Raw genomic sequence first — 23,621 nt, 5'->3', positions numbered from 1 at the left:
CTGCTGAATGCCTCTAGTTGTTGCATTTTTCATTTACCGTTCACCTTCTGGATAAACATTCTTGATGGCCCTAAAAAGGCCAGAACTCCCCAATGTCAACAACAAAATAATAATACTTCATCGTAAGTTTTTATTTTCACATCAGCAAACTTAAGGATTAAATAACTGCTGCAGCTGCTGAGCCTTCTAAGGTTAGTTCTTAGTAATATAGATAATAGTATTACCCTTGGACCTGATTAGATGGACGCTAATGTCGTCTTTGGACGCAGCGGCTGTGCAACAATATGAATGACAGGGACAGCTAAGTAACCTGAGCTTGCATTTACAGAATAATGTAATAGAGTTCTTGGAATCTATCCCCAATTCACCTGGAAACAATGTGAGTGTGGTGTGTTTTACATCATAAATGTACATGTATTCATTCTGCAGACTTGTGAATGACGATTCGCACGTATCTCAACTCAAAGCGCAGCAGAATTTCCACGTCTGGCAAACACATGATAGTGCATGCTTGGTGTAATGATTATCATTACTGCCTCTCAGCCCCCCACTGTAACATAACCTCACTCCCCCCTTTGCCAATGGGTCACATAGTGGCAAAGGATCCCCAGTAGCATTACCCCCTGCACTCACATGGTCACATGACAGCAGCCACAAGGCTTTACCTGACATGGACGCATGATATACTGTGCCGTCCACTTCCGTCCCCCGTCTTTTAAAGGGGAATGTGAAGAACGGATTTGCTTTATTTCCCCCCAGAAGTGATGTGATGGTTGTGACCCCCAACACTACTGGTATTAGATTCCCAGAGAGAGGCATAACCTCTCACCCATCAGTGTCCATATGCCCCCATTGGGGCACTACCCTCCACACCCAGGTGGAGGCCTGTGGACTCTGGGCTACCATCCTGCAGAGCATGTGTCAGGATGGGGACTGATTGCTTGCAGAGAATAGTCAAACAGTACTTGGAGGAATTAAAGTTGCACTTTTAGAAGTGGTGATTGCGCACCAAAATGTCATTCGCACGGCATTCTGGAGCACAACTTCAGCAATGATGTTGGCTAGCACACCATAACATCTAGGGTTACCACATCATCCCTTTCATTCTGGACACATATTAATTACACAGGCTATAAATGGTTGAAAATTATAATGAGTATATTTAAATGTGGCAGTGGCAGTAAGCATGGCAGCCATAAACGCCCTGGGAAAGCTGGCATTTGTAGGGTTTCAGTATTATACACAAAGAAATATAGAATTTGACTGGCAGATAAAAACCACTTGGCCCAGCTAGTTTGCCCATGTACACGCACATACTCACACAATAGGGTTCTTATTTTTTTTGGGAGGGGGGGGGGAAGGGAGGGAGCCAAATGACCTATCAGTGTATTTTTGGATTGTGGGAGGAAACCGGTGCACCTGGAGGGAACCCACGCAAGTACGGGGAGAATATACAAACTCCACACAGTTAGAGTCATGGCGGGATTCGAACCCATGACCTCAGTGCTGAGGCAGTAATGCTAACCATTACATCATCTGTACTGCCTATATGTCACTGCCCGGTCTAGTACTGGCAGCAGCTTTTTTAGGTGAGGGGCATACAGTGGTTATTACCCCAAAGCTGCCACTAGGGGGATGGGGGAGGGGATCGCTGATTTGTCAGGGGCACAGCTATTTATGTTTTTGGGGGGAAGCATTTTCAACATTAAGACATTCATTTTGATGATGGTGGCTGGTGTCTTTACAGCATGATGAAATACCTAATGTATATCATGAGGGTAGGCACTCCACCTGCTGTGAAACTACATATCCCAGCATGCCCTGCGACACAGTTAGCATACCCTAACAACAAAAACTGGTAGGGCATGCTGGGATGTGTAGTTCCAAAGTAGCTGGAGTGCCACAGTTTGATTATCCCTGGTACATCACATGCTTTATACGTATCTCCATGGAGCAGATACTTTTAAAATATACGCAGTCGGCATACACATAAAATTGTGTCTTTTTAAAAAAAAATGTATTTACCTCTGCTTGTTCCAACTAACATGCGCCCAACTATAAATGCAGCTGTAAATATTTCTATAAATCAGAAATGATAGCTTTAGAAAGCAATATTGCACTGTAGCGCAGCCGAATTACAGCACTATAGTAAGTTTAATTAGTAAACATTTCGTATTCTATTTGAAACACTTTCAATTTATTTGGGGGATTTAATTTTTTTCCGCCACTTTGGCTGACTTGCAAGTATTTTATATATCATGCCTGTCTTAAGCTCTTCAGAATATCCAATTTGCAGACTGTATTGTGACAGGCAATTATTTCTCCAAGTAAATCTTTCTAACTTCAAACTCTCTAATTTCCGTGTGTGTTTATTTTGTCACGCTTGAAAATAATGAGAACAATCAAAAATAAATGCCATGTCACTGCCGGCTGATAAGGTGTTTTTGTGTTTGTTGAGCTGCATTTATTAAATGCAGTGCTTAAAATATTACAGCGGGGAAGAGTTTATTAATATTACGCTTTTGTGAATAATACACAGCATTAAACTAGATACATGTTAAGTAGAATCTGATTGGTTGCTATGAGCAACATCACCAGTTCTAAAAAAACCTCCCACCTTAGTAAATTTACCCCCTAGTCTCAATACTCCACGTGGGTAAGTGGGCTGCACCGAGCATCTTTTTTGCACAAATGTGCATCCTAATTGCAATGCGCTGCATCAAAACCGCTTCATGAGACTGCTGTGATTAATTTGATATGTTATACATGTATATCTGTGTGCGACTAAGTCTGGCTCTGTATACAAAGCGTAACAGAACTTGGGGGGACATTTACTAAGCAGTGATAAGAGCGGAGAAGTGAGCCAGTGGAGAAATTGCCCCATCAACCAATCAGCAGCTCTGTACCATTTTATAGTATGCAAATTATAGATGTTACTTCAGTGCTGATTGGTTGCCATGGGCACTTCTCCACTGGCTCACTTCTCTGCTCTTAACACTGCTTAGTAAATGTCCCCCTTAGTGTGGAAAAAAGCTGTGGCTGTTTCGTATACAGATTCAAACTTGTGAAGCAGTTATTTTACATCACATTGAAGGTGTGTACACATGGTGTGATCAGGAGCGGTTCTTGGTGCGGGCAAGCAGAGCCTACGCCCGGGGTGCTGCGGCCTGGGGGCGCGGCCGCAGTCACCCCGCAGGCGCCCGCCACCTACCCGCACCCCGCTCCTGCAGCAGCTGCCGTGGGCTGTGTGGGCGTCCGCTGCAGCTGGTGCACCTGTCAGACGCTAGAGGTCATTATTGACCTCTAGTTTCTGTGCGGCGCTGCTATGGGAGAGACGTCATGACTTCTCTCCCATAGAGAGGAGCCGCGGGCAACCAGACGGGGCAGCAGGGTCGGGAAGCAGGAGAGGGGCAGTGGAAAGTGGTTTTCTTTTTTTGTGTGTGTGTGTGTGTGTGTTTGTAAGCGGCTGCTAAGGAGCACAGCGACAGGGGGTACAACTACTGGGGGCACAACAACAGTGGGCACAACTACTGGGGGCACAGCAACAGGGGGCACAACTACTGCGGCAAATCTACTGGGGGCATAGCTATAGGGGGCACAACTACTGGGGCAAATGTACTGGGAGCATAGCTACAGGGGGCACATATACTGGGGGCACAACTACTGTGGGCATAACTGTGGCCACGCCCCTCCCCTATGAAGCCACGTCCCTATTTTTTGCCGCGCACTAACTGTTTTCCCGCAGGGGAGGGCGCCAGTGGAAACTTTTGCACTGGGAGCCACAAGGTGTAGAACCGGCCCTGGGTGTGATGTACTGTATGCCCAACAATGCGATGTGGCTGGAGCCCGGCCCCACCGATATATAGTCAATGTTGGGTTGCCTGCACAGTCTAATTTTCCTTGCAATGCCGATCCTGCGGGACCGCGCATCGGCATCGCAAGGACTATACACGCGGTGCGATATGCACTACAGGGGGTATTCAATTGTTTGAAAAGTCAGTTGGGTGTCTGTTTTTTCCTATCTAATAGACAGGAAAAAACAGACACCCAACCGACGTTTTAAACAATTGAATTCCCCTCTATATTTTCTCATAATTTTGACTACAGTATATAGTCAAAATTGTAAGAAAAATTGCACCGTGTGTACGCACCTTGAGATCAAGAGGCACATTGACGCCAAAAGTGTCTTGTTGAGAATTCAGAATAAAATATACATTAAGTAAATTGTGTTTATTCAGTATGTCATCCTTAGGGTCAGTTATATGGTGAGTGGCAAGATTCGCTACTGCTTGTCCACATATTTTATGATTGGCAGCCGCAAGCACTGTCTTTTGCCTATTACATTGACCATAAATAATTTGAATTGGTCCTGGACAACCAACCTACGGCACCCCTGCAAGTGCCCCAAGGTACCTCAGGGTGTCACAGCATGCACTTTAGGAACCACTGGTGTATGTGTAACCTTGTAGAAAACTGATGAATCCTTCCACTGTCAAAAAAATTATATAACCATAAATTCTGCTTCTACAGATGTATATACTCGTAAGCGCTATGAAATGCTGCTTAGTGTAAGCTTGTCATGCCTTTTCTAGTGGTGACAGAAGCAATTTCATTAATAATTCAGAGTGCACCACAATTAAAGTGAGATTAAATTCATATATGTGACACGATTAAAATTACACTAAGCTTATGTCTGCAACACAGGATTTTATTGTATTTTATTTATTATGCTTTACTAAACAGACGAAAAGCTTTAAAAGGCGCATACCTACACAACCCGACTTTATATTTACACATATAGCAGAGTCAAGGTGAGACAACAGATAAATAGTAATAAATCACATAGGAAATATATATATATATTTTTCTTTTTTTTTAAATTCTCCCTTCTGCCCACTAATAGCTTTGCCAGTAAATAGTCTATTTCTGAAATTCTCTCCCCCGATAGATTCTGAAAAAGGGATTTAACTTAAAATCCAGTTTTTTTTTTCTACCACAGGCATTGTCAGTATTAGGAGTCTTACCTTCGGTCTGTGGTCCCGGGAATTAATGGATGATACAGCGGCGGCGGGGGGCTGCTGCGGCTAAGTCCTCTGGGACATGAGTGTGGCTTCTGGAGGCCGGGGGCCGGAGTCTGGGGAGCTGAGTGCTGCTGCGAGGAGCAGCTGCAGCAGAGGTCTCTAGTGAGAACATGGCTCCCACGAGTCAGTGGCCAGACCCTGGTGTGTTGTGTGCTGCAGCTGAGAGTGTCTTCTGTGCTGGGGGATGCCATGTTGGAGACCAAAGCTGTGCCAATAGCTGATCCCACTCTGTGTCCAGCCAATCCTGTGCTGCTTTCCCTTACAAAAAGGGGCTGATTCATAGTAAGGGTGCCAGTGCTTCAAGTTACTTTCCTGAGTAAGGTACTCTAGCGCTGTGCTCCCAGATTGCTCCAGGTGCCCTGGTTCTGGTTAGCTATCGTTTGATGATTACCTATTGCTGCAGCAGTCCCGTTGCTTAAAGCCTGTCACTTCTCGTGAAGCGCTTACAGGGTCCCAGGTTGCAGAGGAGCTCTGGGTGCTAAACAGTAGTTCCCATGGACATTGGTGTTCTTCAGTCTCGTCTTAAAGACACAGTCACAGTATTCTTTAGCCTCGTCTTAATGACACAGTCACAGTATTCTTCAATCTCGTCTTAAAGACACAGTCACAGTATTCTTCAGTCTCGACTTAAAGACACAGCCACAGTATTCTTCAGCCTTGTCTTAAAGTCAGTCTCCAGTTCTTCATTGAGTGTTCTCCAGTCTCGTCTTAAAGCCACACCCACAATCTTCAGTTAGCATTGTCTTTCAATCGTTAACTTTATTCTTCAGCTCAGTCATTTGGGAAACCTCAGTCTTTGTGAACCATCGTTACTTCATTAAATCTTACTTTCTGCTGCGGGGTACACTGGGCTCCACAAGTGTGGACAATGGGGTGTAGAGTAGGATCTTGATCCGAGGCACCAACAGGCTCAAAGCTTTGACCTTCTTCCCAAGATGCATAGCGCCGCCTCCTATATCACCCCGCCTCCCAGCACAGGAGCTCAGTTTGTCAGTTGGTGCTGCAGTAAGCAGGCACTTAACAGAGGGGCTGCTCCAAGCAGCCCTGAGAAAAGCTTTTTATGAGGTAAAAAGTGAAGACTTCAAGGGCAGCAGCGGTGGTAAATGTCTTGTGACATTCACTGCTGCAGCTCCAGCCCTCCCCAGTGGCGCTGTAGACTCCCGAGCCCTGGTTGCCGGGTACCTACAGCGGAGGCTCCGGTTTTCTTCACGTAAGACACACACGGCTGGGGCTCTCCAGGATCGCGTGGCCACGCTTCGGGAGGTGGTAAGTGGGTCCCGCTCGCGGGACCCGGTCTTTATCGCGATCCGGCGCGGTCAGTGGGAGGCGGGCCGCGTGCGCTGGCGGTGGACACTGTGGATACAGGCGATCCCACTAGATCACCAGGGCATGGGCGCAGGTCAGGTTTTCTCTTAAAACCGATTTTAATATCGCCCACAGTACCCGGTGGTTTTGCCAGCAAGCGGGATAAGGCTTAGACCTGAAGCCCCTTCCCCAGCGTGCCGTTTCCAGCAAGTGTTCCCGCCCTGGAGCTGCATCTCTGTGTTTTCCTCACTCCCTGTCAGTGTCTGCGGCGCCATTACTCCTCAGCTCACTGTTCCTGGGACTGCTTGGGCAAATACTCCTATGTAAAGCCGCCTGGTTGTCAGCGCTGTGCCTTTACATGACACTTTAAGTATTCTACCTGCCTTTTTAGTCAGTGTTAGTAAGAAAGAGTGCATTTAGTCAGGGGTTTATAGTACAATTACCCTGTGATATACATCCAGTTTCTTACTGTGTAGTGTTATATCTATTGACTATATAGCTGTGTAAGCTAGTCCACTGCAGTATTATTGTCTGTAATAACCTCTGCATTGTACAAACTGTGACTATTTGTGTGTGCATTGATAGCTGAGTGGTGTCCATCTCGTGTCTTTCACTCAACTTGCTATCCCTATATTCTATAACCTGAGGGGGCTTGGTGCGTCAGGTGTTATTTAATATAGGATGTTCACAAAGATATACTGTATTACGTATTTTTCTCCGTGATTTAGTCACCATATCTCTCCTTTATCTCTGCCAGTGCTGACTACACTGTGCAGGGGTTTGGGTTTAGGGATATAGTGCTGCTAATAATTGTACTGTGTTACCTCATACTGCAAGTTATATCATGTCTGCTTCTGAGGGTAACGGTTCTGGGGCGGAACACACTGCTGGTGTTGCTGAAGCCACAAGCACATATGGGGAGAATATAGCAGCTGTGGGCTCTAGTTCTGGGGGCTCCTTGCCCCCCAGTGGGACTGTGGCAACAGAGGCACATACTGACCCTCCGTGGGCCGCTTTTTCCACGCTTCTGCATATGCTAGTTTATAAACTAACACCCCCTATGGGACCCCCAATGCCGGTACAACCGTATGTGGTCCCTGCAGCTAACCCGCCGTGGGCGGACGATTTATCTGCTCAATTGAAGAAGTTGAACCAGTCCCTGACTATTAAAAAGTCTGACCAACGCTCGCCTAAGTCCAAGAGCGCTCGTCTCCTCACAATCCACTGCTGTCACTGATATCTCGTCTGATGAAGACAGCACATACACTGACCCCACAGGTTTTGACTCAGATACGGCTGATGGGGAGGGTAGTTCACATGTGGATGTTCCTGATCTTTTGGAGGCTATTAAGTTAATTCTGCAGATTACGGATGATCCCGAGACATCCGTTCCTCCTAAGAAACCAGAACGGTTCAAGCGTCAGAAGGTGATTAAACAAGTTTTACCTCACTCTGACCACCTAGTGGATATACGTCAGGAACCCTGGCAAAGCCCGGGTACGAAGTTTGTGCCTCAAAAGAAGATGCTGGCTCGCTATCCCCTCGCGCCAGAGCTGTCTAAGAATTGGGAAACGCCTCCTCCAGTAGACTCACATGTGGCTAGGATGGTGGTTTCCTCAGCTCTACCTGTCACTACCATCACGTCTCTAAAAGAGCCTACGGATAAACGTGTCGAGGGTTGTCTAAAAGCGATTTACACCCTCACGGGTGCTGCACAAAGGCCCAATATTGCAGCTACATGGGCGGCAAAGGCTATTGAAGCATGGGCCTTGTAGTTAGAAGCTGAAATCTCCTCTGACCATGCTAGACAATGCTTGTCATATATTGTCACAGCTTCTCGCTATATTATGCCGGTATCCTAGCAACCAAGGCCTCTACTACGTCAGTCCTGGCTCACAGGATATTGTGGCTGAGATCCTGGTCTGTGGATCTAGACTCTAGTAAACCCTGGAGGTACTCCCTTTCAAGGGGGATATTCTGTTTGGGGAGGACTTAAATAAGATAGTGGCTGACTTGGCTACTGCCAAAACTGCCTGTCTGCCTAATACAGCTCCTTCTGTGTCGAAGGCCAAAGGCACGTCCTTTCGCCCCTTTCATCCTTCAGGTAAAGCAAAAGGTCAGGCGTACCATAAGCAGGCCCGCACTTCCAAACCTGGCAAGCCGAAGCCCAAAAGAGCCTGGGCTGCCTGTCAGCCAGCAGCCAAGACTGATAAGCCTGCCGCATGATGGGGCGGGACTCCCCCTGGGGGATCCCAGGGTGGGGGGCCGGCTTCTAGGGTATACCCAGGAATGGTTGAAGACAACTTCAGATGCCTGGGTACAGGAAGTCGTCACTCGAGGTTACGCCATAGCCTTTAAAAACCGACCCCCTCATCGATTTTGCCAGACAGACGTCCCGTCGGACCAGACAAAGGCAAACACTCTGCATTCGGTGGTACAGACCCTCCTTGATACAGGAGTCATAGTACAGGTGCCTCTTGCTCAGAGGGGCCGGGGGTACTATTCTCCGCTGTTTCTAGTCCCGAAACCGAATGGGTCCTCCCGGCCCATTCTCAACCTCAAGGCACTGAACAAGTTTGTGAAGGTTTCCAAGTTGTGTATGGAAACCCTTCGCTCTATAGTTCTGGCCTTGAAACCTGGGGACTACATGGTCTCCCTGGACATACAGGATGCTTACCTGCATATTCCTATAGCAGTGTCACATCAACAATACCTGAGGTTCGCTATTGGCAACCTCCATTACAAGTTTCGGGCGTTACCTTTTGGTTTAACAACGGCTCCGCGAGTCTTCACCAAAGTTATGACGGTGGTACACCGCCGTCAAGGGGTCAGGAAACTGCCGTATCTGGACGACTTGTTAATCCTGGCAAATTCCCCAGATCTTCTCCTGCGTCATCTGGATATGACGGTCCGGTTTCTACAAGCCCACGGGTGGCTCATCAACTGGAAGAAATCCTCTCTGGTCCCTGCTCAGAGCATGGTGCATCTGGGAGCGCTGTTGGACACTCACAACCAGAGGTTGTTCTTGTCTCAGGAAAAAGTCCTGGAAATTCAGGACAGGATTCGTTGCTTCCTTTCTCGTCCGCAAGTGTCTATACATTCGGCAATGCAAGTGCTGGGCCTCATGGTATCAGCATTCGACATGGTGGAGTATGCTCAATTCCATTCTCGCCCCCTCCAGAAGCTGATTCTAGCCAAGTGGGATGGCCTGCCTCACCGGATCAGGTCTCAAATGATCTCTTTGACTCCGGAGGTCCGTCTGTCGCTGCTCTGGTGGCTCCAGGACCGACAATTGTGTAGAGGCCGTCCCTTCTGGATATCCAACTGGGTCCTGTTGATGACAAATGCCAGTCTAAGAGGTTGGGGCGCGGTGCTGGAGCAGCACTCCTTGCAGGGTCGGTGGACCAAGGAGGAATCTCTCCTCTCGATCAACATTCTGGAATTGCGGGCGGTCTTCAATGCGTTGAACCTAGCCCAGCATTTGATTCAGAACCGTCCTGTTCAAGTACAGTCGGACAACGCCACCACAGTGGCTTACATAAATCATCAAGGCGGCACTCGAAGCCGTTTGGCAATGAAGGAAGCCTCATGGATTCTACGTTGGGCAGAACGCCATCTACCGGCAATATCGGCAATATTCATTCCGGGAGTCCTGAATTGGGAAGCGGACTTTCTCAGTCATCAGGACGTGCATGCCAGCGAGTGGGGCCTCCATCCAGAAGTGTTTCAACTCCTCGTGGAAAGGTGGGGTCTTCCAGATGTGGATCTGATGGCGTCTCGACACAATCACAAGGTTCCGGTCTTCGGAGCAAGGACAAGGGATCCTCAAGCAGCATTCATGGATGCGCTGGCAGTGCCGTGGTGGTTTCGGCTGACATACGTGTTCCCTCCGGTGTCACTCCTGCCCAGGGTAATTCGGAAGTTCAAGCAAGAAAAAGGAAATCTGCTTCTCATAGCTCCGGCGTGGCCCAGACGGCACTGGTTCTCAGACCTGCAAGTCCTATCGTCAGAGCGTCCACTTCTACTTCCACAACGCCCAGACCTCCTCGTTCAGGGCCCCTGTGTCTACCAGGACCTAGCCCGGCTGTCTTTGATGGCGTGGCTCTTGAAGCTTCCGTCTTAAGAGCTAAGGGTTTTTCTGAAGAGGTCATTAAAACTATGTTGCGGGCCCGGAAACCGGCCTCTGCTCGGATTTACCATCGGGTCTGGCATTCCTACTTTGGTGCGCATCTAACCATTATGACGCTTCCAAGTTTAGTACAGCCAAACTTTTGGCTTTTCTACAGCAGGGCCTAGATTTAGGCCTGCGTCTGGCCTGCCTCAAGGTTAATATTTATGCCTTGTCGGTGTGGTTTCAGAGAAAAATTGCGACTTTACCTGATGTTCATACTTTCACTCAGGGTGTGTTGCGTATCCAACCTCCCTATGTCCCGCCTGTGGCTCCTTGGGACTTGTCGGTGGTTTTGGAGGCGTTACAAGAGTCTCCATGTGAACCTCTTGGTTCAGCTGACCTTAAGTGGCTTTCCCTTAAGGTGGTGTTTCTGTTGGTTATTGCCTATGCTAGAAGAGTGTCGGATTTGGGTGCCTTGTCTTGTAGTTCCCCATATCTGATTTTTCACCGTGACCGTTCGGTTCTTAGGACTCGTCCCGGATATTTGCCTAAGGTGGTTTCTTCGTTCCACCTTAATCATTTGTCTCCCAAAGAGTGGTCTTTGGATGTGGTACGGGCTCTCCGTATCTATGTGAAGAGAACTGCTTCTATTCGAAAGTCTGATTCTCTCTTTGTTTTGTTTGGATTTCACAAATGTGGCTGGCCTGCTCACAAGCAGACTTTGGCCAGGTGGATCAGAATGGTTATTGCGCATGCTTATGTGAAGGTTGGTCTGTCAGCTCCTGTTCACATTACAGCCCATTCTACTCGGTCTGTTGGACCTTCTTGGGCGGCCCAACGTGGTGCGACCCTTGATCAATTGTGCAAGGCGGCTACGTGGTCCTCCGGGAACACGTTCATAAGGTTCTATGCCTTCGATACTGCCGCTTCCCAGGATGCTTCCTTTGGACGCCAGGTTCTTGTGCCCGCTACAGTGCGTCCCCTCCCCTCCCATAAGGAACTGCTTTAGGACATCCCCATTGTCCAGACTTGTGGAGACCAGTGTACCCTGCAGCAGAAAACGAGTTTTATGGTAAGAACTTACCCTTGTTAAAACTCTTTCTGCGAGGTACACTGGGCTCCACAAGGCGCCCACCCTGACGCACTTAGCTTCTTTGGGTTGATATGGCATTAGCCGCTGACACTTCTCTTGTCGTGAGTGTGTGGTGTATGTGGCTACTAACCGTTGTCGTCTCTTTTCCTGCTACTGCATTGGGCTGGTTAACTAAACTGAGCTCCTGTGCTGAGAGGCGGGATGATATAGGAGCCCAGTGTACCTTGCAGAAAGAGTTTTAACAAGGGTAAGTTCTTACCGTAAAACTCGTTTTTATATTTTCTTCATCGTCCATAGTCCTTTCTTGAGCTCTTCATCCCATGAGAAGGAATTATATTCAGCCTCCACGCCTTCCTCCTCCACAGGCACCTGTATCCCAAGTCCTGCCTCAATTGCTGGTTCCCCAACACCCGTCTAGGGTGATGGGCATTTCCAACCTCGTTACTAAAGGAACACAAGGAATGGTGCAGGTTTTAGTGACATCCAGGCTTCAGCACAGATGGTTAAATCAAAATAACTGAGGTACTAATTAAGGCACTTATGCTCAAGCATGGATATCACTAAAACCTGGACTGTTAGATTGTCATGAGGACCGAGGTTTGGAATGCCTGTTCTATCATCTATTTGAGGGACAGTGGACTCTGGAGACGTCCCAAAGTTGCACGAATGGTAAGGTATGTACACAGAGTTGTAGTTCTCACTTACATATAAATCTGGCTTTCTTAGCCACAAACATATTATGGGAGCTGCAGCACTCTGCAATAGTACAGACTGAGAACCAGGTGGCCACCCGGCATCTGCTCAGCAGAATCATTGGGTCGCTCCGCCCAACAGACCTTTTCACGATCTGATAGCATAGGCCTTTACATAGTAAGGAACAGCCAAGAACCACGTAGCAAAGATCTTGCTCACCAAGCAAGCATCGTACAGAATCAGAAGATCATCCACTTTTCTGGCAATAAATACCCTGGTGACATAGCTCAGCAGGCCCTACCAACATCCAAGAAAAAAAGAGACTCCTCTTCATCTCTGGACAGATCCTGGCATAGTGCTGCAATAACAATATCTTGATAAGATGAAATTTAAAAAACAACTTAGGCCAGAAATATGGGTTAGTACGGGAAAAAAAGAAGAAGAAGAATGGAGAGCGCCAGTATAGCGCTCATAGCTCTGACAAATTCTGTGCTGTGGAAAAGTCAAACAAAAAACTTCAAAAGATTGCTGTAATACGTTCAACACCAAATTCAGGATCCCATGGTCGCAACATCCTGCAAAATTGTCAGTCTGGAACAAGTGCTACCTTTGCTGGAGAACATAGGGAAGCTGGCCTACCCTGCAAAGGTGGAAAGAAGTAGTTGGAAAGGTCTTTTTATCACAGCAACAGAAGTCTTCCAGACCATGTGATCATTTCTTGCAGAAACTGGTTTCCTGCCTCTGAGCATGGTTTCCAACACAGTGTCAGAGAACCACATTTCTCTAACAGCTACATTGTTGAAGGCTGTTGCGCTATGCCCTGATAATAGAACAGTCTCTGAGGTCCCGTCTTCAAGGCAGACACAATGAACATAAAGACTTCCTTAAGATGACTATTTTGGTCATTCAGCACCCTTCTTGTTTTACATTTTTGAGGATGCATCACCATCGGAGGAAACATTTATCAGATCAAAAATCCAAGGGAACGTCAGGGTGCCTACAAGGGAGCCTGTGGGCTCAGCCGTGGTGCCATCATATCGAAAACTTGGCTTACACCATAAGTGCAAAATCTGTTGGAAGATGCCTGTGCGAAGAAACCAGGCTAAGGATGAAAGATGGGGATGCGGTTAAGATATCACCTGTCGGGATCCCAGCACTCAGAATCCCGACACCGAAGTCCTGACACCCGTCGGAATCCCGACAGGGCAGATGCTAGATCCACGTGGGCTAAAGGACCTCTGACATCAGGGGAGGAGCAAGGCTGGTGGGATAGCACTTTTACTATCCACATCAACTACTCCCTTTAGTAACCCGTTGGTGAGTGATGTGAGGTCGCAAGGGTACATTTCAGGACCGAGGAGACAGACACCGGAATACCAGCAGCCAGCATCCTGACTGAAAGTATAGCAGGCAGGTTAGGGTCAGGAAGGTGGAGGGGGGAGGAGGGGTTGGGGGTTAGGTTTAGGCACCACTCGGGAGGGTTAGGGTTAGGCTGCGGGGGGGTGGAGGTTCGGGTTAGGGTGCGGGGTGGGGAGGTTAGAGGTAGGCACCACCGGGGGAAGGTTAGGCACTAAAGGGGGGATGTTAGAGTTAGACTGCAGGAGAGGAGGATTAGGAGGTAGGGGAGAGGGGCTAACATACTTACCTCTCCCCTGTCTGGGATTCAACTATCGGGATGCCAGCGTCTGTATTGTGACCACCGGCATCCCGTCCACCGGTCAATCAAACTAATCCTGAAAAATATGCCTGTTCACGGTATTCTACCCTAGTAACCAGTACTGACAACATCGTTGGCAGGTTTATATCAGCCCAGCACATTACCTTGCAGGATTCCCTCATTGGGCCTCCCTGTAGTCATCACTGAACAGATCTGAATGTGTTCAATAAACAATAAATAATGAAGTACAGTTTGTAGTACCGATCTTAATGGGCAGGTCAGTGGTAAACCCTACAGGTGCGTGTCACAGATTACTGTCCATAGTGCAAGCTGCGCACAAAGCGCCAGCCCCAGACTGCCCACTGGATAACTTTCCATGAGTAGATGACACAGATGAAGCCCCACCAGCCTGAGATATGCAGCCATTTCCTTTATCAATCATAATGGAAAATAGGGGGGGATGGCAGATACAAAGTAGACAAAAGATACTGAACAAAGTATAAGGACAGACACATAACCAAGCAGAGCAAAGTGCAGAAGCACCACACAAACTCCTTGGGCAATCCCACCCAAGCTGGAGTACTATCCTGTAGATAGGGGCAACCAGGAGAGCAGGAGTTGCTGGCTGTGTCTCTTCAGACTGAACTCCAGGTACACAGCTGAACAGTCAGGAAGGAGGTGATAATAATACTACGGATATGAACTTCTCTGCAGAGCGTCAAAGCAGGATGGACCCTCTGCAGTGTAGCGCAACCATTGCTGAGGCTGCCCCAACCTGACCTGGCTTCTTCACTACAGTACTGGGGCTGAGGCTTGCAATGTCTCCCTGTGTCGCACAGAATTAGTACTTACTGTGAGTGGTGGGCCTTGCTGTGCCCAATGGCGGTATCAGTGCAGTGCCCCAGGTCCCCATTAATGTCGATGCTACAGGAAGCCCTCCAGGAAAATGCATTATGTGTAGCAGGGACTGGTGGCAGTAGCTCTGGGACCATAGCTTTCCCTGCCTACTCTGTTGTTCAGGCCCTCCAGCACTGTACAGCACATTAATCTGCTGCAGCTATGATGCTGTATTAAATATAAAAGGCTTTATTGCACTAGTTACAGCATCTGTCAGTATGTGGTATGAAACCAATGCGTACAGATACCAACTGCAAAATCCCCCTTCCACTGATCTTGGTGTCCTAGATGCCATAGCGGCCCTGGGTGTGATAAGGGATAACAGCGTTTGGGATGCCGGCGATCAGAAGACCGACACCGGCATCCCAGTGCCCAGAATCCCGAGAGTGTGCTTACCCTAACCCTCCCTTACCGCAGCCTAACACTAACCTAAACACCCTCCCCCCTCACCCGCGCAGTCTAACCCGAACCCTCTCCAGTGGGGCCTAAACCTAACCCCCCCCCCCCCCTCCCCGCAACCTAACTCTAACCCTCTCTTCCCCGCAGCCTAACCCTATCCCTCCCCAGGGGTGCCTAATCCTACTCCCCTCCCCGCAGCCTAACCCTATTCCCCCCCCCCCCCGCAGCCTAAACCTAACTACTCCCCCCCTACCCCCCGCAGACTAAACCTAACTACACCCCCGCTACCCCCCACAACCCAAGCCTAGGAGTCCCCGTCATACTTACGTTCGGGATGTTGGTGTTTGGGATTTCGCTGTCAGCATTCCAAGTGATGTTGGAGTTTAGGCATCCTGACTGCTATCATCCTGACCCGGGATTTCAAGCGTTGGAATCCTAACCGGCGGCATCCTGCAGCCCTGACCCCCCTTCTCACAACTTATACAGAGTGATCAGTGGTGAATGTTATTTATGAATTAAAAACACTGAATGAGTTGCAGACATTATTTTGCTCCATAAATGCTCTAGGTGCCCCCACCAATGAACAGAAACCATGGCACTTGCTGGAAGATCACTGCTGTAAGCGATATGGATATTATAAAATCTACAATGTAAAAAAAGAGACAAGGGCAGAGGCAATGGAAATCCAAGGCTATTTCTAAAACCCAAAGGAATTTCCAGAAGGGGGTGTAGTGTATAATTCCTGATACTCAACTTTTCCTAATGTACACTAACGAACAACAAAGGGATGCCACCAGAAGTCACCATTTATACATATAATAGCACTGCATGGGAATAGCTATAAACGGGATATGGTATTGCGCTGCATAAGATGCTGAAGGTCAGTATACCGACATCGGCATCCCGAGCGGTGGAATGCCGGCAGGGGGGCGAGCGCAACAAAGCCCCTTGCTTGCTCGGTGGCGAGCGTTCGCTCTCTATGGGTGTTGTGGACACCCAGGAATTACCTACCTTGCCAATATACCGGCGGCGGTATGGTGCACCAGTCGGGATCACAGCGTCAGTATTGTGACAGCCGGGATCCCGACGAGCGGTATACTGACCGCATACCCTATAAACAGAGTATATGAAGTGCAATAAAAGACATTATAGTGAAGGCCCTAGATCAGTGGTTCCCAAACTTTTTGGAATCACGGCGCCCTAGAGCATCAGAATTTTTTTCACGGCACCTCCAGGACAAAAGCATCTTATGGAGAAATTTAGAAAGAAATATTAAATGAAGTAAATTGTGTTTATATGTCATCCTTAGGGTCAGTTATGTGGTGGGATACAGGATTTGCTTCTGTTTGTCCACATATTTTATGATTGGCAGCCACCAGCACTGGTTTTGCCTATTACATTGACCATAACTAATTTTAATTGGTCCTGGACCACCAATCCAAGGCACCCCTGCAAGTTTCCCGAGGCACCCCAGGGTTCCTAGGCACACAGTTTGGAAACCACTGCCCTAGATATATCATGATGGGTAGTGCAATATACATGATGTGCATAAAATGGCCCGGCAGTGGTCCTTGACATTACATAATTAAAAAAAATAAAAAAATGCACATAAAAGGGGGAGATTCAAATGTTTGAAAAGTCGGTTCGGTGTCTGTTTTTTGTTGTCTATTAGATAGGAAAAAACAGACTCCCAACTGACTTTTCAAACATTTGAATCTCCCCCAAAGAATCTTGCAATCTGTAGGCACTGAACCACTAATTAAATATGTCATCTTATTACAGCTTTGTTTGTCGATGCAAGTGTACTCCTCCTATTGATTACATACATTTATGTATGTATTATGTATGCATGCCTGAGATATAATGAGAAATGTTAATCGTACAGGAAGGTGTTCCACAAAATAAAATGCAAATGCCTAAATCATATCAGTGCAAAGAATAAAACATAAAACTTCTCACCATGCAGTGTCCAACAGCAGTGAGGGATCAAGTCCTGCCAGCAGCAAGTGAGACAGCCATTCCTTGTGATTGCTTTTAGATAACGGTTGTTTAAATGCATTCACTTCGTCTCCAGAGGGCAATGGACAGTGTTGGTTTAGAAAGTAACGGAATAGAGGAAAATTGTTGTATTCTAAACAATTCTGCAAATATAAACTTGACAGCCTGGATCCATATTTCAGGAGAAGTGGGGCCATTTCTGTGTGTCTGAAACAAAACAGGAACATTTCAAACTTGCTAAAACATTTATTTAGTTATTACATACACAGTACTGATTCTTTCAGTATTCATAGCTAATGCTGCTAGGACTCAACATATCCAATGACTGCCAATGTCATCTGAGGCCGGACTTCTGCAGTTCAGGAGCTTGGGATGGTTTACCTTTTATACTTGCATGATTGCACCACCATCTGCCTGTGTAGACCGTGAGTTCAGATCATGATACTCAAAAAAATATGGGGCCCGATTCAGACCTGTGCGTCTTTGCAGCAGTCTGCGATCAGATAGGCGCCGCCCATAGAGAGTGAAAACCCGCCCCGTGCAAGTGTGCAAATGCATGTGTACGGCGTGCGAAAATTCCGCCAGACAGCGGACAGCTGCATATCCGTTCGCAACTCAGTCACCATCAAATTATATTTCCAGTCTGTGCATAGCCCAGGACTTACTCCTACAGTGTGATACAAACAGGCTGATCGGGGCCGGAGCTGACATCAGACACCCTCCTTGAAAACGCTTGGGCATGCCTGCGTTTTTCCTGACACTCCCTGAAAACGGCCAGTTACCACCCAGAAACTTCCTGTCAATCACCTTGCAAACGCCCGTGCAATCGAAATTTTCGCACCATCCTGTCGCTATTTGCGGACGTGCCTGCGCATTGCGATGCTTACCCATGCGCAGTCATTCGATAATCGGCTGCTGTGCGATTTCGCACAACAGCAATCAGGTCTGAATCAGGCCCATGGTAAGGGACGTGTCTACTTTCAAACGTCTTTAAATATGTTTGACCCTAAGATACAGATTTTCTAATACAAAAATGGTATTTTGACGACTACCCGCCTAGTAATCCTATTTATTTAAGTCTCTCTAGGTTACAGACTGAATATATGCATTATTCAAATTATTATTATATTTTATTTATAAGGCGTCACAAAGTGTGCGCAGCGCCGTACATCGGAAACCTGGAAAACATTTCACAGTAACAGTGTGCCAGAGCATAAGTATAATACACAATGGTATACCACAGCATATCACCACTCAGGCTGGCAGGACAGATAACTGGGACATGGGAAGTTAAACTTGTTGAAGCTAGCAGGAATCGTGGGAGGAACTCAGTGCCCCAGTACCAAAAGAATGGGTGAGCAGACAGTCAGTGGTTGAAGGTGAGAATGGAGTGGAGCACTGGTGATATGGAGTGTGCTAGGGGACAACAGGAGGGAGAAGGGCCCTGCCTGTAAGAGCATACTGTACATACTCTCCCTAGCACATAGTGAAATATCATCATCTTGAACAGCAGACACACATCTTTACAACTTGCACACCAATAACAGTCATTGTTTCCTGTACAAAGGCTCTGTCCATGCTTTAAGAAAAAATGGGATTTTGGTACTTACCGATAAATCCTTTTCTCGGAGTTCATAGGGCAGGCTTTTTCAACCAGTGTGCCGTGGCACACTAGTGTGCCGTGACCAGTTGCAAGGTGTGCCGCGGAGTCAGAGTCGCTGCCTGCACCTTCAGAGCTAACTGTGGCCCAGGCTCTTCTTAGAGGATCAATCGTGTCCCGCCTGTGACCTATGCCTTGAAGACGAGGCGGTGTGACATCATAGGTCACGGCCACCACGTCTCACCACCCAGCCAGCCCACTCGCCTGCATACACATCTTCCAGTTCCCGCCCGCATCCACAACGTTCCCTGCCCACCCACATCCACACCTGCCCAACCGCCCGCTGCTCAGTATTCGCAGCACTCCATTATGAACAACCCCCGCCACTGAGGGACAGGGAGGAGGACAGCTGACCGGTAGGGGCTAATATTTATTTTAATTCTCCTGTGGGGAGCAAAAGGATTTATGGGGGGAACAATGTAAATAATTTATGTGGGGCGCAAAAGGATTTATGTTGAGAGCAATGGGACTAATTCATATGGGGAGCAATAGGATTTATGTGGGGAGCAATGTGATTGATTTATGTGGGGAGCAATGTGATTGATTTATGTGGGGAGCGATTAGATTTATGTGGGGAGCAATGTGATTGTTTTTTCTGTGTAGGCCAATGTATGTGTGGATTATTTTTTTACTGTGAGGGCCAATGTGTGTGTTGTTTTTTTTTCTCAATAAATGTTTATTGATTTATAAGAGAATAACAGAATAAAGAAGACAGCATACATAGTTTAACTGGTACTGTAGTATAGGAAAATACAATCCAATAGGTATAAGCAGTGACAGTTAAACATAGTCGTTATGGCCACTGATATGTAAACTCAGTGTCCAGGTAAATACCCCACAAGTCAAACCAGGCCTCTCTAAATAAAAGCTGTCTAAACAAGGCATTTCTTAACACTAAAACATACAAAGAAAAAAGGACAGAATAGAGAACAGGGTGGAAGAAAAAGAATCAGAGAAAGGGAAGGGAGGGTAAAGAAAGTGTGGACTTTCCTAAGTCCAGTCGGATCAAGGAGCATAAATATCAACACCTAGCTCCAAATAACAATAAGGCAGGTAGAAATCGGAATTAGAGGTCATTGTGAAGGGCCCAAGTTCGGGCACTAATGTCGGGTATGCTTGTGAGGACTTAAATTCCAAACAAGGGGACCAAATAGTCGTGAATCTCCGATGAGTCTCCGGTGTCACCCGCAATTCTTCCATAGACATATACCAGTCCACTCTGGCAACCCATTCCCTCATAGTAGGAGGTTCAATAGATCGCCAGCGAACCGGAATAACCGCTTTGGCTGCGCTATTAAGAAACTTTAGTAAAGAGTTTTTGTAGGTCGACAGGGGCCATGTAACACAGTTGAGAAGCCAGAAGGCAGGCTCAGAGGGAACCTCCGAGCCCACGACCAATTTTGAGATTGCAATGACTTTGTCCCAAAAGGGACGAAGTATGGAGCAGTCCCACCAGACATGCATCGGGGAACCCGTTTCATTGTTACATCTCCAGCACGTATCTGGTACTTCAGGGAACATTTTAGCCAGTGTTAGGGGGCACCTGTACCACCGAGATAAAACTTTGAAATGTGTTTCGAGGACTGAGTAACTTGAGGAACTTACAAAGGTGGCTTGGAAACTTTTCTCCCAGTCTTCCTCTGATAAATCTATCTGTATGCATGGCCCCAGTACCTGGTATACTTAGGGAGATCTGGGAATTTGTTCACAATCAGAAATCTATAGCATTTTGAGAGGAAGTCCAACGAGCGAGATGGGTCTGAACACAAATTCTCAAAAATCGTTAAGGGTCTAGTTAGGCTTGGGCGGAAATAACTCCCCAGGTCAAAGTGTTTCAGTTGAAGGTATTTCCAAATCTCCGAAGGTGGGAGATTCCACTTTGATTGCATCGAAGGGAAGGGGATTATCTCTCCACGCTCCACCAGCTGGCCAGCACGCGTCACCCCCACCAGTTTCCAGGAGTCAAACCTCCGGCCTGAGACTGCCGGTGGGAAATCTGGGTTATAGTACAGTGGGGTCAGAGGAGAGTATTTGGAAGAAATATATGGGAGAACCCTAAGTCTATTCCAGTGTGAAAGTGTAGGGCCAATGGTAGGATGGTCTATATGTGGTATTTTTTGAGCGCCAAAGGTAGTAAGCAATGGGGGCAGGTAACACTGTTCCCTCGATATAGACCCATTGTTTTGTGTTGTGTGCGAGTGACCATTCCAAAATTCTATGAAGAACAATAGCATCATAATACAGTGTGAAATGCGGTAGCTGAAGACCGCCCTTATGTTTAGGGCGAAAAAGTATGGCATGTTGAAAACGAGGCCTTTTGTCCCCCCAAACAAAATCCCTAACTAAATTGTGTAGATCTCTGAACCAAGGCCCTCATTCCGAGTTGTTCGCTCGCATGCGGATTTTAGCAGATTTGCTCATGCTAAGCCGCCGCCTACTGGGAGTGAATCTTAGCATCTTAAAATTGCGAACGATGTATTCGCAATATTGCGATTACACACCTCGTAGCAGTTTCTGAGTAGCTTCAGACTTACTCGGCATCTGCGATCAGTTCAGTGCTTGTCGTTCCTGGTTTGACGTCACAAACACACCCAGCGTTCGCCCAGACACTCCCCCGTTTCTCCAGCCACTCCTGCGTTTTTTCCGGAAACGGTAGCGTTTTTTCCCACACGCCCATAAAACGGCCTGTTTCCGCCCAGTAACACCCATTTCCTGTCAATCACATTACGATCGCCAGAACGATGAAAAAGCCGTGAGTAAAATTCCTAACTGCATAGCAAATTTACTTGGCGCAGTCGCAGTGCGGACATTGCGCATGCGCATTAAGCGGAAAATCGCTGCGATGCGAAGATTTTTACCGAGCGAACAACTCGGAATGACCCCCCAAGTTTTGGGAATGGAAACTGGGAGCGCCTGGAGGAGATAAAGGACTCTCTGCAAAACGTTAATTTTAATAACAGTCCCGGAACTCGGAGCGAAGTGAGGCGAGTAATTTTTTTACATTTTCATCAAAAGGCGTGATAAATCTTTGTGTAAAGTGACCCCCAGGTATTTAAAGCTAGGGGGATGCGAATGGAAGGGGAAAGATTGTTTAAGGCCGTCAAGGGCTTGAGAGGGCACTGATACAGTCACTGCCACTGACTTAGAGAGGTTGATCTTAAAATTTGACAGGGAGCCATATCTATCTAGTTCGGACATCAGGTTAGGAACAGACACCACCGGGTTCAATATAATAGCTAGCAGGTCATCTGCGAATAGCGCGAACAACAGTATTCTCTGCCCCCCATCGCGAGTCCCGAAATGTTTGGATTTAGCCTAATGGATCCTGCCAAGGCTTCCATACAGAGGATGAAGATTAGGGGCGAAAGAGGACACCCTTGTCTAGTACCGCCCCTAATCAGAACTGGGCGGGACAGGTCCCCATTCATTTTGATCCTTGCGGTTGGAAAATTATATAGTGCCAGAATACGACTCAAGCTGACAGGCTACAACCCCAAGTGTCGCAGGACCCCCTCCATAAATATCCAGTCGACTCTGTCGAAGGCTTTCTCGGCATCAGTAGAGAGCACCACTATTGGGTTATGGCTATGCGAAGCTAAATGCATCAAATTGATGATTTTGGTTGTGTTGTCACGAGCTTCCCTCCCAGGTATAAAACCCACTTGGTCTGAATGTACAATATTGGGGAGCAGTAACGTCAATCTGTTTGCTATAAGTTTTGCAAACAGCTTGATGTCTGTGTTAAGGAGTGATATCGGGCGGTACCTGGCACATTGAGCCGGGTCTTTCCCTTCTTATGGTATAACCGTGATGAAAGCCTCTAGTGATTGAGGGGAAAAACCGCAATTGTCGGAAACCTCATTAAAATAAGAATTTACTTACCGATAATTCTATTTCTCGTAGTCCGTAGTGGATGCTGGGAACTCCGTAAGGACCAAGGGGAATAGCGGCTCCACAGGAGACTGGGCACAAAAGTAAAGCTTTAGGACTACCTGGTGTGCACTGGCTCCTCCCCCTATGACCCTCCTCCAAGCCTCAGTTAGGATACTGTGCCCGGACGAGCGTACACAATAAGGAAGGATTTATGAATCCCGGGTAAGACTCATACCAGCCACACCAATCACACCATATAACTTGTGATCTGAACCCAGTTAACAGCATGATAATAGAGGAGCCTCTGGATAGATGGCTCACAACAACAATTACCCGATTTAGTTAACAATAACTATGTACAAGTATTGCAGACAATCCGCACTTGGGATGGGCGCCCAGCATCCACTACGGACTACGAGAAATAGAATTATCGGTAAGTAAATTCTTATTTTCTCTGACGTCCTAGTGGATGCTGGGAACTCCGTAAGGACCATGGGGATTATACCAAAGCTCCCAAACGGGCGGGAGAGTGCGGATGACTCTGCAGCACCGAATGAGAGAACTCCAGGTCCTCCTCAGCCAGGGTATCAAATTTGTAGAATTTAGCAAACGTGTTTGCCCCTGACCAAATAGCTGCCCGGCAAAGTTGTAAAGCCGAGACCCCTCGGGCAGCCGCCCAAGATGAGCCCACCTTCCTTGTGGAATGGGCTTTTACAGATTTTGGCTGTGGCAGGCCTGCCACAGAACGTGCAAGCTGAATTGTATTACAAATCCAACGAGCAATAGTCTGCTTAGAAGCAGGAGCACCCAGCTTGTTGGGTGCATACAGGATAAACAGCGAGTCAGAGTTTCTG

At 47.4% G+C, this 23,621-nt stretch overlaps 1 protein-coding gene across 1 annotated transcript in view; it reads right to left on the bottom strand.

Moving 5' to 3' along the window:
* Positions 1-23,621, bottom strand: part of ASB3 (ankyrin repeat and SOCS box containing 3) — a 404,212-nt gene that overhangs the window by 25,882 nt on the left and 354,709 nt on the right. Inside the window, exon 8 of the mRNA XM_063918655.1 lies at positions 17,196-17,441. Coding sequence (XP_063774725.1) covers positions 17,196-17,441 — 246 coding nt within the window. The remainder of the gene's footprint in view (positions 1-17,195; positions 17,442-23,621) is intronic.

This window comes from Pseudophryne corroboree, chromosome 4, assembly GCF_028390025.1.
Source record: "Pseudophryne corroboree isolate aPseCor3 chromosome 4, aPseCor3.hap2, whole genome shotgun sequence".
Lineage (NCBI taxonomy): Eukaryota > Metazoa > Chordata > Amphibia > Anura > Myobatrachidae > Pseudophryne > Pseudophryne corroboree.
Note: the sequence above shows the minus strand (reverse complement) of the source record. Positions and strands in the feature narration are given on the sequence as shown.